The sequence below is a fragment of the Arvicola amphibius genome, chromosome 8, assembly GCF_903992535.2.
Source record: "Arvicola amphibius chromosome 8, mArvAmp1.2, whole genome shotgun sequence".
NCBI lineage: Eukaryota > Metazoa > Chordata > Mammalia > Rodentia > Cricetidae > Arvicola > Arvicola amphibius.
The window spans coordinates 28,241,460-28,257,888 of NC_052054.1; the positions used below are offsets into that span (position 1 = coordinate 28,241,460).

General features: G+C 40.8%; 1 protein-coding gene across 1 annotated transcript in view; it reads right to left on the reverse strand.

The window, feature by feature from the left end:
* Pex7 (peroxisomal biogenesis factor 7) overlaps window positions 1–16,429 on the reverse strand; it is a 67,341-nt gene that overhangs the window by 6,130 nt on the left and 44,782 nt on the right. Inside the window, exon 9 of the mRNA XM_038340027.1 lies at window positions 9,331–9,430. Within this exon, the coding sequence (XP_038195955.1) occupies window positions 9,331–9,430 (100 nt within the window). The remainder of the gene's footprint in view (window positions 1–9,330; window positions 9,431–16,429) is intronic.

A 16,429-nucleotide genomic window follows, 5' to 3' on the forward strand; every position in this document is an offset into this window, starting at 1 on the left:
GCCTGTTACCTTGGCTGTCAATTTGATGGGGTCTAGAATCAATTAACACGTTAGCCACTCAACACTCCTGTGAAGGACTCTTTTGAAGCAGGATACCCACCCTAAATGTGTACACCACCTTCTCGTGGCAGCCGGTCAAAGGACAAGAAAAGGGAAAGTTGCTTTTGACGGCTTTTCCCACTCTGCTAACAAGCCCATCCTGCTGCGCTGCACCCCTCTGCAGCTGACAGAACATCGGCTTTTCAGGGCTTCCAACACAAACAGAAGACCAGCAGCTTTCCAGGGATCCTCCAGGATCTCCATACAAGACTGGGCAAGCCGAGACGCTCAGCTTCATGAGCCCCATGTTCATCATTACAGGATTTATGCAAAAGTAAAGAGTTGACTAATATGCTCTGAAGAATCTCTAGATTCACTCACTCACTCACACTGCACACAAATATCTAGTACCTCACATTGTTGTTATGTCGCTTCTAACATCAAAACATTTAGTTTACACTCAAAATATGTTTTAAAAATTAAAACAATTATTTCTAAATTAAAAAATAAAGAAGGGAAAATAGAGGAGAGAACAGCAATAGTCTCGATGGCGAAAGATAGAAATACATTGTTACAGGTAAAGGTAGAGGACAGTGAGGGTCTATTTAGGAATAACAAATAATAAAATACATTGGTCTGCATCAGGGCTGCATAAGAAAGTAAGAACCAAAATTAGAAAGGAACACAGTTTATAGCACATCTAGGAGATAAACATTAAAAGTTCAGATTCTGCTCTAAAGATTTCCATTAAAGGTTTCTAGGCAAAGATGACATAATGACAACTTTAACTTGTGGGTCTACAAAAAAAGACTGGCCTATAATCTACCATTAGCCTGTACAACAGAACTAACACACTCCCAACAGCATAGACAAGCTAGCAGTGATCCCATTGGTCCTTCTGAGTCAAGTGATAGGGTTTTCACGCTCTAGTATCCTGCATGCTTTAGAGATACTGGTAAAGTAAAATCATAGATGTGATGCCAAGCTGAATTAGGGGATGCAAAGAAACAAGCAAATTCAGATGACTTTCGGGTTTCTAGATAGGCTCCAATGTTCAATCATCAACCAGGTCAGGAATTCTGGAGCAAAAGCAAGACACATAGATTACACAGTGAAGGTAATTGGAGAAATGAATCAAATAACTAGCACAGGATTAAATAATAGCCCCAACCTGAAGCTATCCCTTGAGAGAAAATCATAACTTAGAAGTCATAATTTAAGAGAAAAAAATAGGACTATTGGAGAACAGTTGTTTCTGGAAGGAAGTAAAGAAGAAACTGGATATACATTTAAAGACATAAGGGCCAGTGGTGGCACATGCCTTTAATTCCAGCACTTGGGAGGCAGAAGCAGACAGATCTCTGGGTTCCAGATCAGCCTGCTCTACAGGTGAGTTCCAGAACAACTAGAGACACACACACATACACACAGACACACACAGACACACACACATACACACACACACACACACACACACACACACACACAGAGAGAGAGAGAGAGAGAGAGAGAGAGAGAGAGAGAGAGAGAGAGAGAGAGAGAGAAACACTGTCCTGAAAAAAGGATAAGAAAGCAAGAAGATTACTTGCTAGCTTTTAAATAACAGAAAATAACAGATGGGAAAGATGGGGAAGGGTGTCTGCAACTGATGGAAGACAGACAGACTGGGAAAGGCGGTAGACTGGAAGCTGCCTGAAGAAGCAGGCTAATGAAAACTAGACTATTAGAAAAGAACAAGAGAATCCGACATCACAAGAGGAGTGACAGGTGTGAGAAGCTGGACGGACACCAGCAAAAAGCAGTACAGGGCTGCTATCACCCAGAACCACCTGACTAGAGATGGCACCACCCACAGTGGGCTGGGACCTATTACATCAATCATTAATCAAAAAGATGCCCTACAAGCAATATGACTGAGGCAATTTCTCAGCAGTAATTGCCTTAATTTCACCATGAGAAAATAGTTAATTTTATTAAAATGAATAATGTTCATGTTAAAATATCCTGATGAGACAAGGGAGCAGCCATTGAGGGAGCAGGCCAGAGACAGAGATCTCTGTGGGACAGGGCCAAGCCAGGGAACTCGGTGGGAGCAGGTCCAAGCCAGGGACATCTGTGGCAACAGGCCTGAGCTATCAACCTCCACAAGAACAGGCTTGAGCCAGTGACCTCTGTAGTGAGGGGCGAGCGGGCAGGCCTGCTTTTCATCCTGCTCCCAGCTACCAGCTAGCTTATGCCCCGAAATAACAACACACAAACTGTATTAATTTAAACACTGCCTGGCCCATTAGTTCCAGCCTCATACTCACATCTTGACTAACCCATATCTAATAATCTGTGTAACACCATGAGTGGTGTCTTATCGGGAAAGATTCAGCACATCTGACCTGGTGGCTGACTTCATGGCGACTGTCTGAGGCATCTGTCCCAGAGAGGAGAGGCAGGGCAATTGTCTGAGGCATCTACCTCACTTCCTTCTTCCTGTTCTGTCTACTCCACCCACCTAAGGGCTGGCCTATTAAATGGGCCAGGCAGTTTCTTTATTAACCAATGAAATCAACTCAAACAGAAGACCCTCCCACATCAGACCTCTACCAGAGCAGGTCCCAGGCAACAACCTCCACAGGAGCAGGTGCAAGGGAGCCACTGCTGAGGGAGCAGGCCTGAGCCTGAGACCTCTGTGGGACCAGGCCTCAATCAGTGACCTATAAGGGAGCAGACCCAAGCCAACAACCTCGGTTGAGGCAGGTCTAAGCCAGCAAACTCAGCCAGTGACTTCCGCCAGAACAGGCCTGAAGCAAGGACTTCCGCAGGAGCTGGCCTCTGAAGCTGCTTCGACCTCCAAGGAGCAGGTACAAGGGGGCAACCACCAAGGGATCAAGCCCAAGCCAGAGACCTCTGAAGGGCCAGGCCCAAGCCAGGGACATCTGTGGGAACACTCCTGAGCCAGCGACCTCAGCAGGAACAGCCCCAAGCAAGCAACCTCTTTGGGAGCAGGTCAGAATGACCCCAGAGATTGCAGAGAAACCCCAGGAGCACTGAGTGACCTTTGGGAACACTGAGTGACCTCTGGGGTGACTGGAACTAACTATGGCCCTAACTGCACCATGAGGATCAAACATCTGAGCCTTAGAGCCACGGGCACCTGGAAGATTGATCACCAGAGATACAGTCCCAACTACACCAGAGGAAAAGATGGGTAGACAAGGTAAGAACACACACAACACCACAAAGAGCAACACTACACCAACAAAAACTAAAAGAGAAAGACTTAAACACTCCAATATAGATGAAACAAAAATACCTAAAAAATAACTTTAGAAGAATGTCTGAGGCCCTTAAAGAGGAAATGACAAATTCCCTCAAAGAAATGGAGGAAAAGACAAATGAAAAATTGGAAGGAATCAACAAAGGCCTTAAAGAAAACCAAGAAAAAGCAATGAAACAGATAAAAGAAGCTATTCAAGACCTGAGAATGGAAATAAAGACAATAAAGAAAACATAAACCGAGAAAATTATAGAAATGGAAATTATGAAAAAACAATCAGGAACCACAAATGCGAGCATAAACATCAGAATATAAGAAATGGAAGAGATAATCTCAAACGCTGAAGATTCAATAGAGGAAAATAAACTCATCAGTCAAAGAAACATTAAATCTAAAAAAAAGCTTAACACAAAATATCCAGGAAATATGAGACACCATGAAAAGACCAAACCTAAGAATAATAGGTATAGAAGAAGTCCAGCTCAAAAGCACAGGAAATATATTCAACAAAATCATAGAAGAAAACTTTCCCAACCTAAAGAAAGTTATCTATATGAAGATACAAGAAGCTTACAGAACACCAAATAGACTGGATCAAAAAAAAAAAAAAGTTCCCTTACCACATAATAATCAAAACACTAACCATAAAGAATATTAAGAGCTGCAAAGGAAAAAGGCCAAGTAACATATAAAGGCAGACCTAGCAGAACTATCAGAATTTCACATGACTTCTCAATGGAAGCACTGAAAGCCAGAAGGTCCTGGTCAAGAGTTATACAGACATGAAGAGGTCATGGATGCCAGCCCAGACTACTATACCCAGCAAAACTTTCAGTCACCATAGACAGACAAAACAAGATATTCCATTACAGAATCAGATTTAACCATACCTAGCCACAAACCCAGCCCTACACAAAGTACTAGACATGGAAGTTGGCTTCATCCACAAAATCACAGACAATAGATGACCTCACAGCAGCAAATCCCAAAGAAGGGGAAAACACACACAGTATCATCACCAACAATGAAAACTAAAATAACAGGAACAAGCAATTATTGGCCATTAATATCCTTAATATAAAAGGACTCAACTCACCTATAAAAAGACATAGGCTAACAGATTGGATACAAGAGCAGAATCCATCCTTCTGCTGCATACAAGAAACATACCTCAACCTCAAAGACAGACATTGCCTCAGAGTATAGGGTTGGGAAAAGATTTTCCAATCGAATGAACCTAAGAAACAAGCTAACCTAATAGCTAACAAAATAGACTTCAAACAAAAATCAATCAAAAGAGACAAAGAAGGACATTTCATATTAGTCACAGGAAAAATCCATCAAGAGGAAATCTCAATACTGAACATCTATGCTCCAAATACAAGGGCACCCTCATATGTAAAAGAAACACTTCTAAGGCTTAAATCATACATTAAACCCCACACACTAATAGTGGGAGACTCAACACCCCACTCTCAACACTGGACAGGTCTGTCAGACAGAAAATTAACAGAGAAATAAGGGAACTAACATGTTATGACTCAAATGGACTTAACAGACAGCTATAGAACATTCCATTCAAACATAAAAGAATATACTTTCTTCTTAGCACCTCATGGAACCTTTTCAAAAACTGACCACATACTAGGTATCAAAGCAAACCTCCACAGATACAAAAAAAATGGAAGAACCCCATGTATCTTATTGGATCACCATGGTGTAGAATTAGAATTCAACAGCAACATTAATTTTAGAAAGCCCACAGACACATAGATATTAAACAATGCTAACCTGAATCATAAATGGGTCAAGGAAGAAGTAAAGGAAGAAATTAAAGACTTCCTAAAATTCAATGAAAATGACCACACAACATACAAAAATTTATGGGACACAATGAAAGCAGTGTTGAGAAAAGTTCATAGCACTAAATGCCTACATAAAGAAACTAAAAAAATTGCAGACATGTATGACAAATTTTAAATCTTTGAAAAAAAGAAATTGAAGAAGACACTAGAAAATGGAAAGAGCTCCCATGCTCTTGGGTAAGTCAGAATTAACATAGTAAAAATGGCAATCTTACCAAAAGCAACCTACAAATTCAATGCAATGCCCAGCAAAATTCTTCCCAGACCTTGAAAGAACAATACTCAATTCATATGGGAAACAAAAAACCCCAGATACCAAAACAATCCTGTACAATAAAGGAACTTCTGTGGCATCACAATCCCTGACTTTAAACTCTACTACAGAGCTACAGTACTGAAAAGAGCCTGGTATTGGCATAAAATCATACAGGAGAACCAATGGAACTGAATCAAAGACTCAGATATCAATCCACACACCTACGAACAACAACGAAGCAAAAATTATAAAATGAAAAAAGAAAGCATATTCAACAAATAGTGCTGGCATAACTTGATATCAACATGTAGAAGAATGAAAATAGATCCACATCTATTGCCATGCACAAGACTCAAGTCCAAATAATGACATCTTGAAATTTGTGGGCAAATGGATGGATCTAGAAAACATCATATTGAGTGAGGTAACCCAGACACAGAAAGACAAATATAATATGTACTCACTCATAAGTGGCTTTTAAACATAAAGAAAACCAGCCTACAATTCACAACCCCAGAGAACCTAGACAATAAAGAGGACCCTAAGAGAGACATACATGAATCTAATATACATTGGAAGTAGAAAAAGACAAGATCTCCTAAGTAAATTGGGAGTATGGGACAGGATAGAAGGGGAGGGGAAAGGAAGGGAGGGGAGTGGAGAAAAATATATAGCTCAATAAAAACAATTTTTAAAAAATCCTGATGAAAGAAAGAATTGTGGAAGGAATGTGTAAAGATTCCTAAATCTGCACCTGGCTTACACCCTGTGAAAGCATCACTGAGCAATCAAAAGATCAGCAGAGATGCTGCAGAGCACAAAGGCCCGAGTTCTAAAGATAAATTAATAGAGAAAGGGAATTTCAGTTATGTAAGTGGGCTTATTACAGGCCAAGTGTCCCAGACCTAACAACAGAAGGGGCTCTCCCATTCAGACATAATGAGGATAAGGTAAGAAAGAGGAAATGCAAGGACTGTGTGAATCATGATCAGACAGAAAAAAAATCAAAGAAAAATTGTCTTAAGTGACAGTAACTAAGCTAGTTAACAAGTGAAGACAGAGTATTTTCCAGCAATCGTCCTGAAAGGGCACCCCTAGACATTTATTTGTCAGGCTTGAAGCCTTTAAAGTAAAGATCTTACACTCTGTCGAGAAGAAAGGTGGTGTAAGAACACCTTTGGATCTTTAAGAATGGAGACACTAAAAAGAACAAGGATTATAAATATGACTCACACGATCCTGAAAGAACAATCAGCGAGGTGCCATCATTGCTAGATCACAAGACACTGAGTAGCTCTGGAAAGACACTAAGAGGTGAGAGGCACTTTCTAAGAGAATAAAATATGAACAAAGGGTAAAATTGTACTGACTTGCAATCAGTGAATTTGGCCACACAAATTCAAGAAGGGTAATTAAGAGACATCAAAACTCTCGACAATGGTGGGCATGGCAAACTTTCCATAACTATAAACTCTTTGCAGCCCCTCACCGCTGGAGAGCACAGAGCAGTCTGTGACTGCCAAGGCTACTCCCAAGATGCCTTGCACTGTCTTGGAAGCACACTATGGCTAAATGAAGCTGGGCTTCTCCAAAGGACTCATTGCCCGTATGGCAACTGGCACTGCCAGACAGAAGTGAATAAGGTCACCACAGGTCACCCTGCTCTACTTAAGCTGCCAGCTGTCAGGAATCATATGAGGGCCAGGAGAGACCAACACAAGAACTGATGGGCCCAAATGGCTGACTCAAACCTGTGAGCAAACAGAACAATTGTTTTAAGCCATGAACTGTAGAGTGGTTTAACCAGCAAGAGAAATGTTAAAATGAGGGGGGTGGTGAGGGAGGGAGAGAGAGAAACAGGCACTTCTGTTTCTAGGGTCTCATGTCCGGCACATCTGAACTGTGGGTTACAAGTTAAAGATCCTGCTTCTCCACTCCTAGCTGCTCTCAACAGGAACGATACTTCCTTAATATAAATGGAATTTGGTTAATCAAAGGTTATTGACACATGTCAATTGCCAGGTTACAGAGAATAGATGGCTTTGCAATAAAATCTTATTGTTGTGGTTGATTAATAAACCTCCTGTCGCTTTTAATAACCTGGTCTATGAGAGATCTTTCCAGGCAGATGTGAGGAGCCACCACAACAAGGACACAGAGGAGCTGCCGATGCCACCACGGTCCTGGCCTGGGTCTCACAGAGAACAGGAAATAAAACTAGGTAACAATGGATATTCAATGTACATTTGTATCTGATCCTTTGGTATTGCTTCGTTTCAATGGTATATTACGGCCTTTTCAAAATTAGAATAGCAAGTAACTGCAATTACCTTTATTTCTGTCTTTTCAAGACAGGGTTTCTCTGTGAAGCCCTGACTGTCCTGGAACTCGCTTTGTAGACCAGGCTGGCCTTGAGCTCACAGAGATCCACCTGCCTCTGCATCCCAAATGCTGGGATTAAAGGCATGCGCAATCACCACCCAGCACAATTACCGTCTTTAAAAATATCAATAATAATGTTTCTCAGAAAAGGAGCTGGGGCCGGGCGGTGGTGGCGCACGCCTTTAATCCCAGCACTCGGGAGGCAGAGGCAGGTGGATCTCTGTGAGTTCGAGACCAGCCTGGTCTACAAGAGCTAGTTCCAGGACAGGCTCCAAAGCCACAGAGAAACCCTGTCTCGAAAAAACCAAAAAAAAAAAAAAAAAAAAAAAAAAAAAAGAAAAGGAGCTGGGTCATTAAAGGAGTATTATATTTACACTAAAGACAATTCCATTCCACCTTCTTTTTTGATAGGTTATTAAGTCAGTTTAAAACAATTATTTTAGTGGTAACTTAAATGTCTGAAAGTGTCTCGGGACTATTTTAAACTTAGAATCCTATCATTAAGTTCCTAAAATAAAATATGGCTAGGCACTTACTTCAAGTTGGGTGTACAGTGGTGAAAAGGGGGATTTTCTTTTTAACTTTAAAATTCAGTACAAAAGCCAAACTTTTCTACCAGCCTCGAGCCCCACCCATCACAGTTTGTGGCCTACACCCTTTCAGCCTATGCTCGATGCCCCTCATTCCTCAGCATGAGATGGCGTCCTGACCTGACCTTACAACTCCTCACGCTAAAACAATAGGATTTCTAATGAACTCTGAAAAAATATCTCAAGCTCTCAAGGGGACAGAAGAGGAAAAATACAAAGTTTATTAAGTAAAACAGAACTTCATTTCTGCTTTCTTCTCCATCGGAAGCCTACCGTTGGGCCTGGGGTGTGGAGGTTGGGGAGGGTCCACAGAGAACCCATCTGCCAGTTGTCTGCAGCTTAGTGCTGCAGCCAGCACCACAGGCCCCCGACTCCCTCCAAGCTCTGGGGACACAGCACCCCGTTTCATCTTTCCCTTGTCCTCCTGCTTCAGGAACAGGCCAAAGAAAGTCTACAGCACTTTAGACACGGCATTTTGAGGGAAGGTTCCTTTTCCCGTCAGAGAAATCAGACTCTCCCTCCCCACCTTTAATTATCGGAGATCATCAGTGACAGACAAGACAGATGGCCTGTGACAACTAAAGGAGGCAAACACCCAGGGTGGCGGTCACTTTCCTGCTCGCTCCCTTCCTCACCCTCTTAGCACTCACGGAAGTGCAAAGGTCGGGTTAATTGAGTGAGTGCTCCCTGAGGGCCACACTTTCCACATGGAGCCACCCTCAGGGCCACACTTTCCATGTGTAGAGCCACTGTGAGGGCCACACTTTCCATATGTAGAGCCACTGTGAGGGCCACACTTTCCATGTGTAGAGCCACTGTGAGGGCCACACTTTCCATGTGTAGAGCCACTGTGAGGGCCACACTTTCCATGTGTAGAGCTAGCTGTTAATTGTTGTGCAGATAGAAAAGCCATGAAATTGCACCCATTACCTCAGTGGGACTCTGGAGACTGAAATCTAAACCACAAGTAAACTCTGTATGATGTTCCACTGTTTCCAGAAGTGGATCAGACTTTGAGAAATTCCAGAATCTGTAACAATAAAAAGAGAGAGGAGATAAAAAGAAAATGCGAGTCTAAAACACTTCTATTAACAAATAGATATATGGAACAGGAAAGATTTTTATCACAACAGGCTCAACTAATTCATAAGTGCAGGCCCCACTATTGATTTACATAAAGTATCTAATAAGGAAAGCATGTATTCCATTCTATTAGATCAAAGAACAAAACAGAATTATCACCTGCCAAGTATTTGTTTAAAATTACTGTGTTCTCATTGTGATAGCTTGTAAAAAGGAAGCTTTAAAAGTTTTTGTTTAGAAGCTGTTAAACTCTCCAAGGTGTTCGGAATGAGAGACACTGCTTTCTTTCATAGGTGTTTCTAAAAGCAATCACGTCTGAAAACACAAATATTGGATCAGATGAACTCTTAACATTTCATGATTTTTAAATTCTATTTCATTTCTTAACAAGTAGCATGAAAAGCACTTAGGTTTAATTTACATTTCAACAGCAATTCAATTTCTGTAAAATGAATCTGTCCTCTTGTGAACACCACTGTAAATGCTGAAACTCTCTTTCAGGCATAGCCTGTCTTAGAGATTCCCCATCAATGTCTTTTCCAGAGTCAAGCCAATATTTTATATTCTACTTCTCCTTTGTAAACTGAGAATGACAATATTTACCATAATACAGCTCTGATTTCTGTTGTTCAGAAAATTATGCTCTATTTTCAATACATAAAATAGTACTTGAGCTTCCTAAAGTTTTATCCGCCTAACAGCTTTCTATTTATTCTAAACAAGCTATAAAAACAGCACATTCAGAATCCTAGGAATCATCTCCTAATTCAGCTTTTCTAATGATGTACAACATGGAACACGCTGAAGGTTGGGCTGGTCCCTCTGAAAGAGAGCAAACATACAGAACCAATAGTCACGGTTTGTTTAACCTGGTGGTATTATTTCCCTAATAAACACAGCGCTAGCCCTATTAAGTTCTGAAAAGGACTCTTGCTATGGATAATCTCCTGTGTGGATACCAGAGAGATACTGAACAAATAGCTCATTTATCTGATTACTGAGAGCTACAGAATATTTAGGGAGAGATTTTTCCTTCTGAAAATGTGCCTTTTAAAAATAAATTGAGGGTAGAAGCCACAGACCACAGAAATGCTAATGATAGTTTTCTTGTTTTTGCATACTTGTTCCTAGACAGTGAATTGCACCAAGATCAAATTTTCTGAATCTTAATGATGTTTATATAAGCAAAAGTCAACTTGTAATTGTACAGTCTTGTTTCTAAAAACAAGTTACACATTGATTTGCATTACTTGAGACAATAATCAGATGATTTTGGTTGTATCCACAATGTTCCAACCATTTATAATGGTCTTTAAAATATGCATTTAGCATGACAAAAATGAGTTAAGGGAAAATTAAGGTTAGAAAAGTAAGTTGGAACCTTCAATGAGACTAATAAACAATACATCCCTCGAAGTCACATGTGTTTGAAAGGGGGGAACTTCGGGATGCTGAGTTCCCTAGTGGTCACCAGGAAAGGAACACAACATCAGGCCCTAAATTTGCATCTACAAGCACATTGCTCATCAATCACTCAGTAAGAAAGTCTCTGTTGGGAAGTTATAGATATGACTATGGTTTATAATGAAACTGTTATTAAGACATCTTCAGTCCACAGAGATGTGTCACCAGCTGCCATTTGTCAATGGCATCACTCAAAGGATCTTTAGTGGTCAACTGACATAATCTATGTACTCAGCTCTCTGATCTCCGCATTTAGGTTTATTTCAGTAGATTGGGTAAGTCGAACCACCTTTATTTTACTGCAATAATTGGCTTTTTATATTAGAAGTTTGCGAAGATAATAAAGAGCAACAGGTTCCCAGAATATAATATATATAAATATAACAGAATTTGTTATAGCTGTTGAAAGCCACTTGAGGTAACGCTGCATGACAATGAGAGTGGGCTTCATGAAAAAGGAAATGTCTACCAAGGGCACATGTGTGGAGCCATCCAAATGACTGCGAGTGTGAGGGGCTGAGAGACTTCAACAAAGGCGATCCAGATATGTTCAGCATGCAAGTAAACAGGCCTTAGAGGCCTCTGAGTCCTAAACCTCATCACAGCCACCATAAAAGCAGAGTTATCTATCATGTATCTGTGTGAATTTATTTAAAAAACAAAATCCCTCAAACAAAAAAAAAAACATGTTAAAGTTCCTACAATCTTAAAAACAACTAAAAATCCTAAGTAAAACACCAAAACAACCAGGCTACCACCAAAAAAAAAAAAAAAAAAAAAAAAAAAAAAAAAAAAAAAAAAAAAAAAAATCTCAAGAGCATACATGAGAAACACTGGGGTAAAAATTAAGTGAAGATTGTAATCCAGCATCAAATGAGTCTGTGAAGGATTTACTAAACATGGAGAAGTATGGCTTCTAGTCTCTTCTACTTCTTGTTTCTCTTCAGTTTTCTGACACAAGGTAGCCCAGGGTAGCCTTGAGTTGACTATATATCTAGGGCTAGCCTTAAACTCCTGATCCTCCTGTTTCTTCCTATGCACTAGGATGACAGGTGTGTATGCTATCCCCACTATGTGCTGGGATGATATGACAGGTGTGTATGCTATCCCCACTATGTGCTGGGATCACATGATAGGTGTGTATGCTGTCCCCACTTCCTATGTGCTGGGATCATATGACATGTATACTATGCCAAACTCCACTTCTGAAGTTTCAATTTTCTTAACCTCGAGGGAAACAGGAGCCAGGAAAGTTAAAGCACACCTACTTAATACTACAATTTAAAAAAATTGTACACTAAAATGTATTTTAAAAACATTGGTCCAAATGAGGAGCAGAAGGAGGGAGAACATGAGCAAGGAAGTCAGGACCGCAAGGGGTGCACCCACCCACTGAGACAGTGGGGCTGATCTAATGGGAGCTCACCAAGGCCAGCTGGACTGGGACTGAAAAAGCATGGGATAAAACCGGACTCTCTGAACGTGGCAGACAATGAGGGCAGCTGAGAAGCCAAGGGCAATGGCACTGGGTTTTGATCCTACTGCATGTACTGGCTTTGTGGGAGCCTAGCCTCGTTTGATGCTCACCTTCCTAGACCTGGATGGAGAGGGGAGGACCTTGGACTTCCCACAGGGCAGGGAACCCTTACTGCTCTTGGGACTGGAGAGGGAGGGGGAGGGGAGTAGAGTGAGGGGTAAGAAAAAAGAGAGGAGAAGGCGGAAATTTTTTAATAATAGAAAATAAATAAATAAATTATAAAACATTGTTAAAAGTGGTCAATTTCACAAACTAAATAAACTGAGGGAAAAAACGAGGCAATATGCCAGCAGACTATAATTTATCTTCAAATTGCAAATGACATTTTTAATAACAGAAGAAATACTCATATTACTTCCCCCAATCCTCTGCAATAGGAAAAGCAATACCTGTAATAGCAGCCATAGTGGGTATTTCAGTAAGCACACTTCCAGAATGGCTACCCTTACCTCCACTCAAGCGCCACCAAAAAGAGTGAGTTATGAGAGGCAAGTGTGTGTTCCTCCAGGTTTCCTCACTGTGCAATATGTGAGCAGCTGCTTTTCCCTTGCATCTTTCTCCTGGACACAAGGCTTCGCCACAGCAGATCAGGGGCTGCCCTGCCCTTTTCTGGTAGAAGCCAGCCCATAGACGCCATTAGCTGGGCAGATAAGACACACTGTTTTCAAGCGAAATGTTTGTTTTGGTGTAGCATATACACCACTTGGTGCCCCTTTGTCTCTAGGCTGATAAAATCACTGACTATTTAGGCTCTCTGATGGGGAGTAAATACTGGACAAAGACTCCAATGATTAAAATATGACAGAACTGTAGAACATTTTTCATTGAAATTGGAGATCATATTACAAGTTACTTTTTGCCTTGACGCCACAGTTCTTCAACAAAGCAGTATAAAGCACTATTCAATAGAACATCAAAATTACTTCAAGAATTAAGCAGAAGCTACTTTGTTTCACTGAAATGTAATCTAAAATATCTATAATAACACTTCTTAAGTTTAGGTCACAGATGAAATCAGTAAAAAACAAAGTATTCTTAAACCTCACCCTTTCCCTTGACCAACTATATCCTGTGAGTTAGCTACCAATTCTTTATGACTCTGCTTCCACTTTAAAAAAAAAAAGACACAGACAAGCTTTGGCCATTTTCAGTGTGTTGCCCATATTTTAGTTATAGCTGTATTTTCACGATTTTAAATGGCACTACTGAATCACCTCCATTTGTGTTGACAATGGCTAAGTAGTCTCTAGAACAATGAGCACAAAATGCCACACATCTTTTCTATTCATTTAATAATTTATCAACAATCTATAGGCCCTACTACATGTATATTATGATGCTAAGCACCATAAGCCAAAGGAATATGGCTCAGCCTTCCTGCAGCTCACATCTCAATGGGATAGACTGACAGATGGAATAGACAGCTCCCCATTTTAGTTTTAATTGCCAAAGAACTAGGAGGTTAGTTCAGAGGTTGAACATGCACTTAGCATTGATGTGAGGTCCGGGTCCAACCTCTAGCAATGAAAATAAAGTAAATAAATAAAGTCAAAAGCTAGCAAAACACATATGGCAGCAAAAATGACATGTGCCCCTTCCTCCCCAAAGACAATGCAGTATAATGTAAGAATGACAGCCAGAGTAAGGTGCAGTGAGCTTGGATCTGAAGGCTGAGGACTAGTCAGGTAGAAAGCAAAAATGCAGTAGAGCATTTCTGCCTGGGTCAGTAGGAGCCTGGCAGTAGGCGACAGGGGCAAGAACAGAGAACCAAGCCTAGAACAGGGAAAGGGGAGGTGTGGCTTAAGAAGCTAACAGGGTCAGGATGCCTTTTGTAGCCCAGGTTGACACTGAACTCACTGTGCAGATGAGGATGACCCTGAACTCCTGATCCTCTTGCCTATATTTCCTAGCAACCAAGATTACCACCATATACCACCACACCCACCTAGGGAAAGTCTAAATTTACAAATATAATATTATAAAGATAGTAAAGAGGGTTCCCATAACTCAAACAGTTATTTACCAGTGACATCTGTACAAAGTATAGTTGACTTTCCATTAAAAGTTGTCTCTAGGGCCAGGCATGGAAGTGCACAGATGTAATCCCAGTACTCAGGAGGTAGAGGTAGGTAGATCTCTGTGAGTTTGAGGCTAGCCTGGCCTACACATGCTATAGGAAGTCCATCTTTCTATGTGTTGCCTTTATTGCTTAATGAATAAATGTTTCAGTCAGTGGCTTAGCAGAACAGAGGTAGGTGGGGAAAACTAAATTGAATGCTGTGAAAAGGAGGGCGGAGTCAGAGAGAAGCATGCAGCCCCACCAGATACAATTGCCAGATGGAACTTTACCCAGTAAGCCACAACCACATGGCAATACATAGATTAATGGAGATGTGTTAGTTTAGGATATAAGAGCAAGCTAGAAATATGCTTAAGCTATTGACCAAACAGTACTGCAAATAATATTGTTTCTAAGCGATTATTTCATGGTCTGGGCAGCCGGAAATGAACAAGCAGCTTTCCCTAACATACACAGTGAATTCCAGGACAGCCAGGGCTATGTAGAAAAAAACCTGTCAAAAATAAGAAAAAAAGAAAAAGTAGAAGGAAGGGAAGGAGGGAGGGAGAGAAGAAGGAAGGAAGGAAGGAAGGAAGGAAGGAAGGAAGGAAGGAAGGAAGGAAGGAAGGAAAGAAGAATGGAAAATGATGTCTCTGGCCAGAATAAAAAAAAATGGACTTATTGCAAACGAGTGAGTTTAGGGAGATCAGTATTCTAATGAGCATCAAGGGCACATCTGGGGACAGCAATGATGAAAAAAAGGGGCGATGTATTTGAGATATATTTAAATAGAATAAATGAGATGATTTATGGAACAAAGAAATTAAGAATGATTCCCATGTTTCTGGGTTCTTTGTATTCATTTACAAATATATCATGTTCTGGTAGCTTCTAAGCCCATTGAATGGAGGGACAGAGTCTTATTCTTTATATTTCTTGCATGCATAAAGTGTCTGACATGGGCTGGGTACGCAGCTCATGAGAGCACTAAACTAGCATATACAAGGCCTGGGGTTCAATGAAAACCAAAGTGCATGTTCCACAGACAGCCCTCCCTCCCCAAGAATACTCATGAATGAATGGAAAGATCAATGTCTAGATTGAGCACATGATAGATAACAAAAGCCAACCTCACAAATACATCACCAAATAATGGACCATGGATTCATTACTTCAGTCATCCAAAAAACAGAAACATCCTTCTAATCTGTTCCTAAAAATTCCAACTTAGTGCCACCCAGGAAACGCTCACTTAGGGAACTAAGTTTGGAGCCACCATTTAAAACAATGCTTCACAAATGTACTTCAACAGATACATAAAGGATAAAGTTCCCCTTAGACCAACAGCAATTTTGGGCAGAAGAGAAAAGCCAATAGTGCAGTGGTTCTTAACATTGGCTACACCGAAATCAACTGAGAAGAAATGTCAAAAAAAAAATCAGTGAGTCCCAGCTGTAGGCGTGTAGCATCCCTCCAGGTTTGTGTAAGATACAACCCAGACTTTATATTGGGTAGAAGCACCACCCAACAACTGAATCACTGATTTTTAAACCAGTGGTTTCCAAACTTAAAACTCACACCAGAATCACCTGGAGGACTTATTACACACAAATTCAAAAGGTCTGGAATTGCCCAAGAATTTGTGCAAGAAACAAGTCCCAAGTGATACCCAGGCTGCTGTCCCAGGATGGTACTGAGAGAGTCCCCATCCCGAAGTTGCCACTGGTGAGAATTTATTCAAACTCTTGCAACTCCAGCAAAACTCTGGAGAGGGACAAAGACCCACAGGTAAAGAAACAGTGTTATTTCAAGTAAATTACTTTAGCAAACTATAGACAAGGCTTCTTTTCTCTACATTATTACTAGAAAACTATGAAATGCATGTT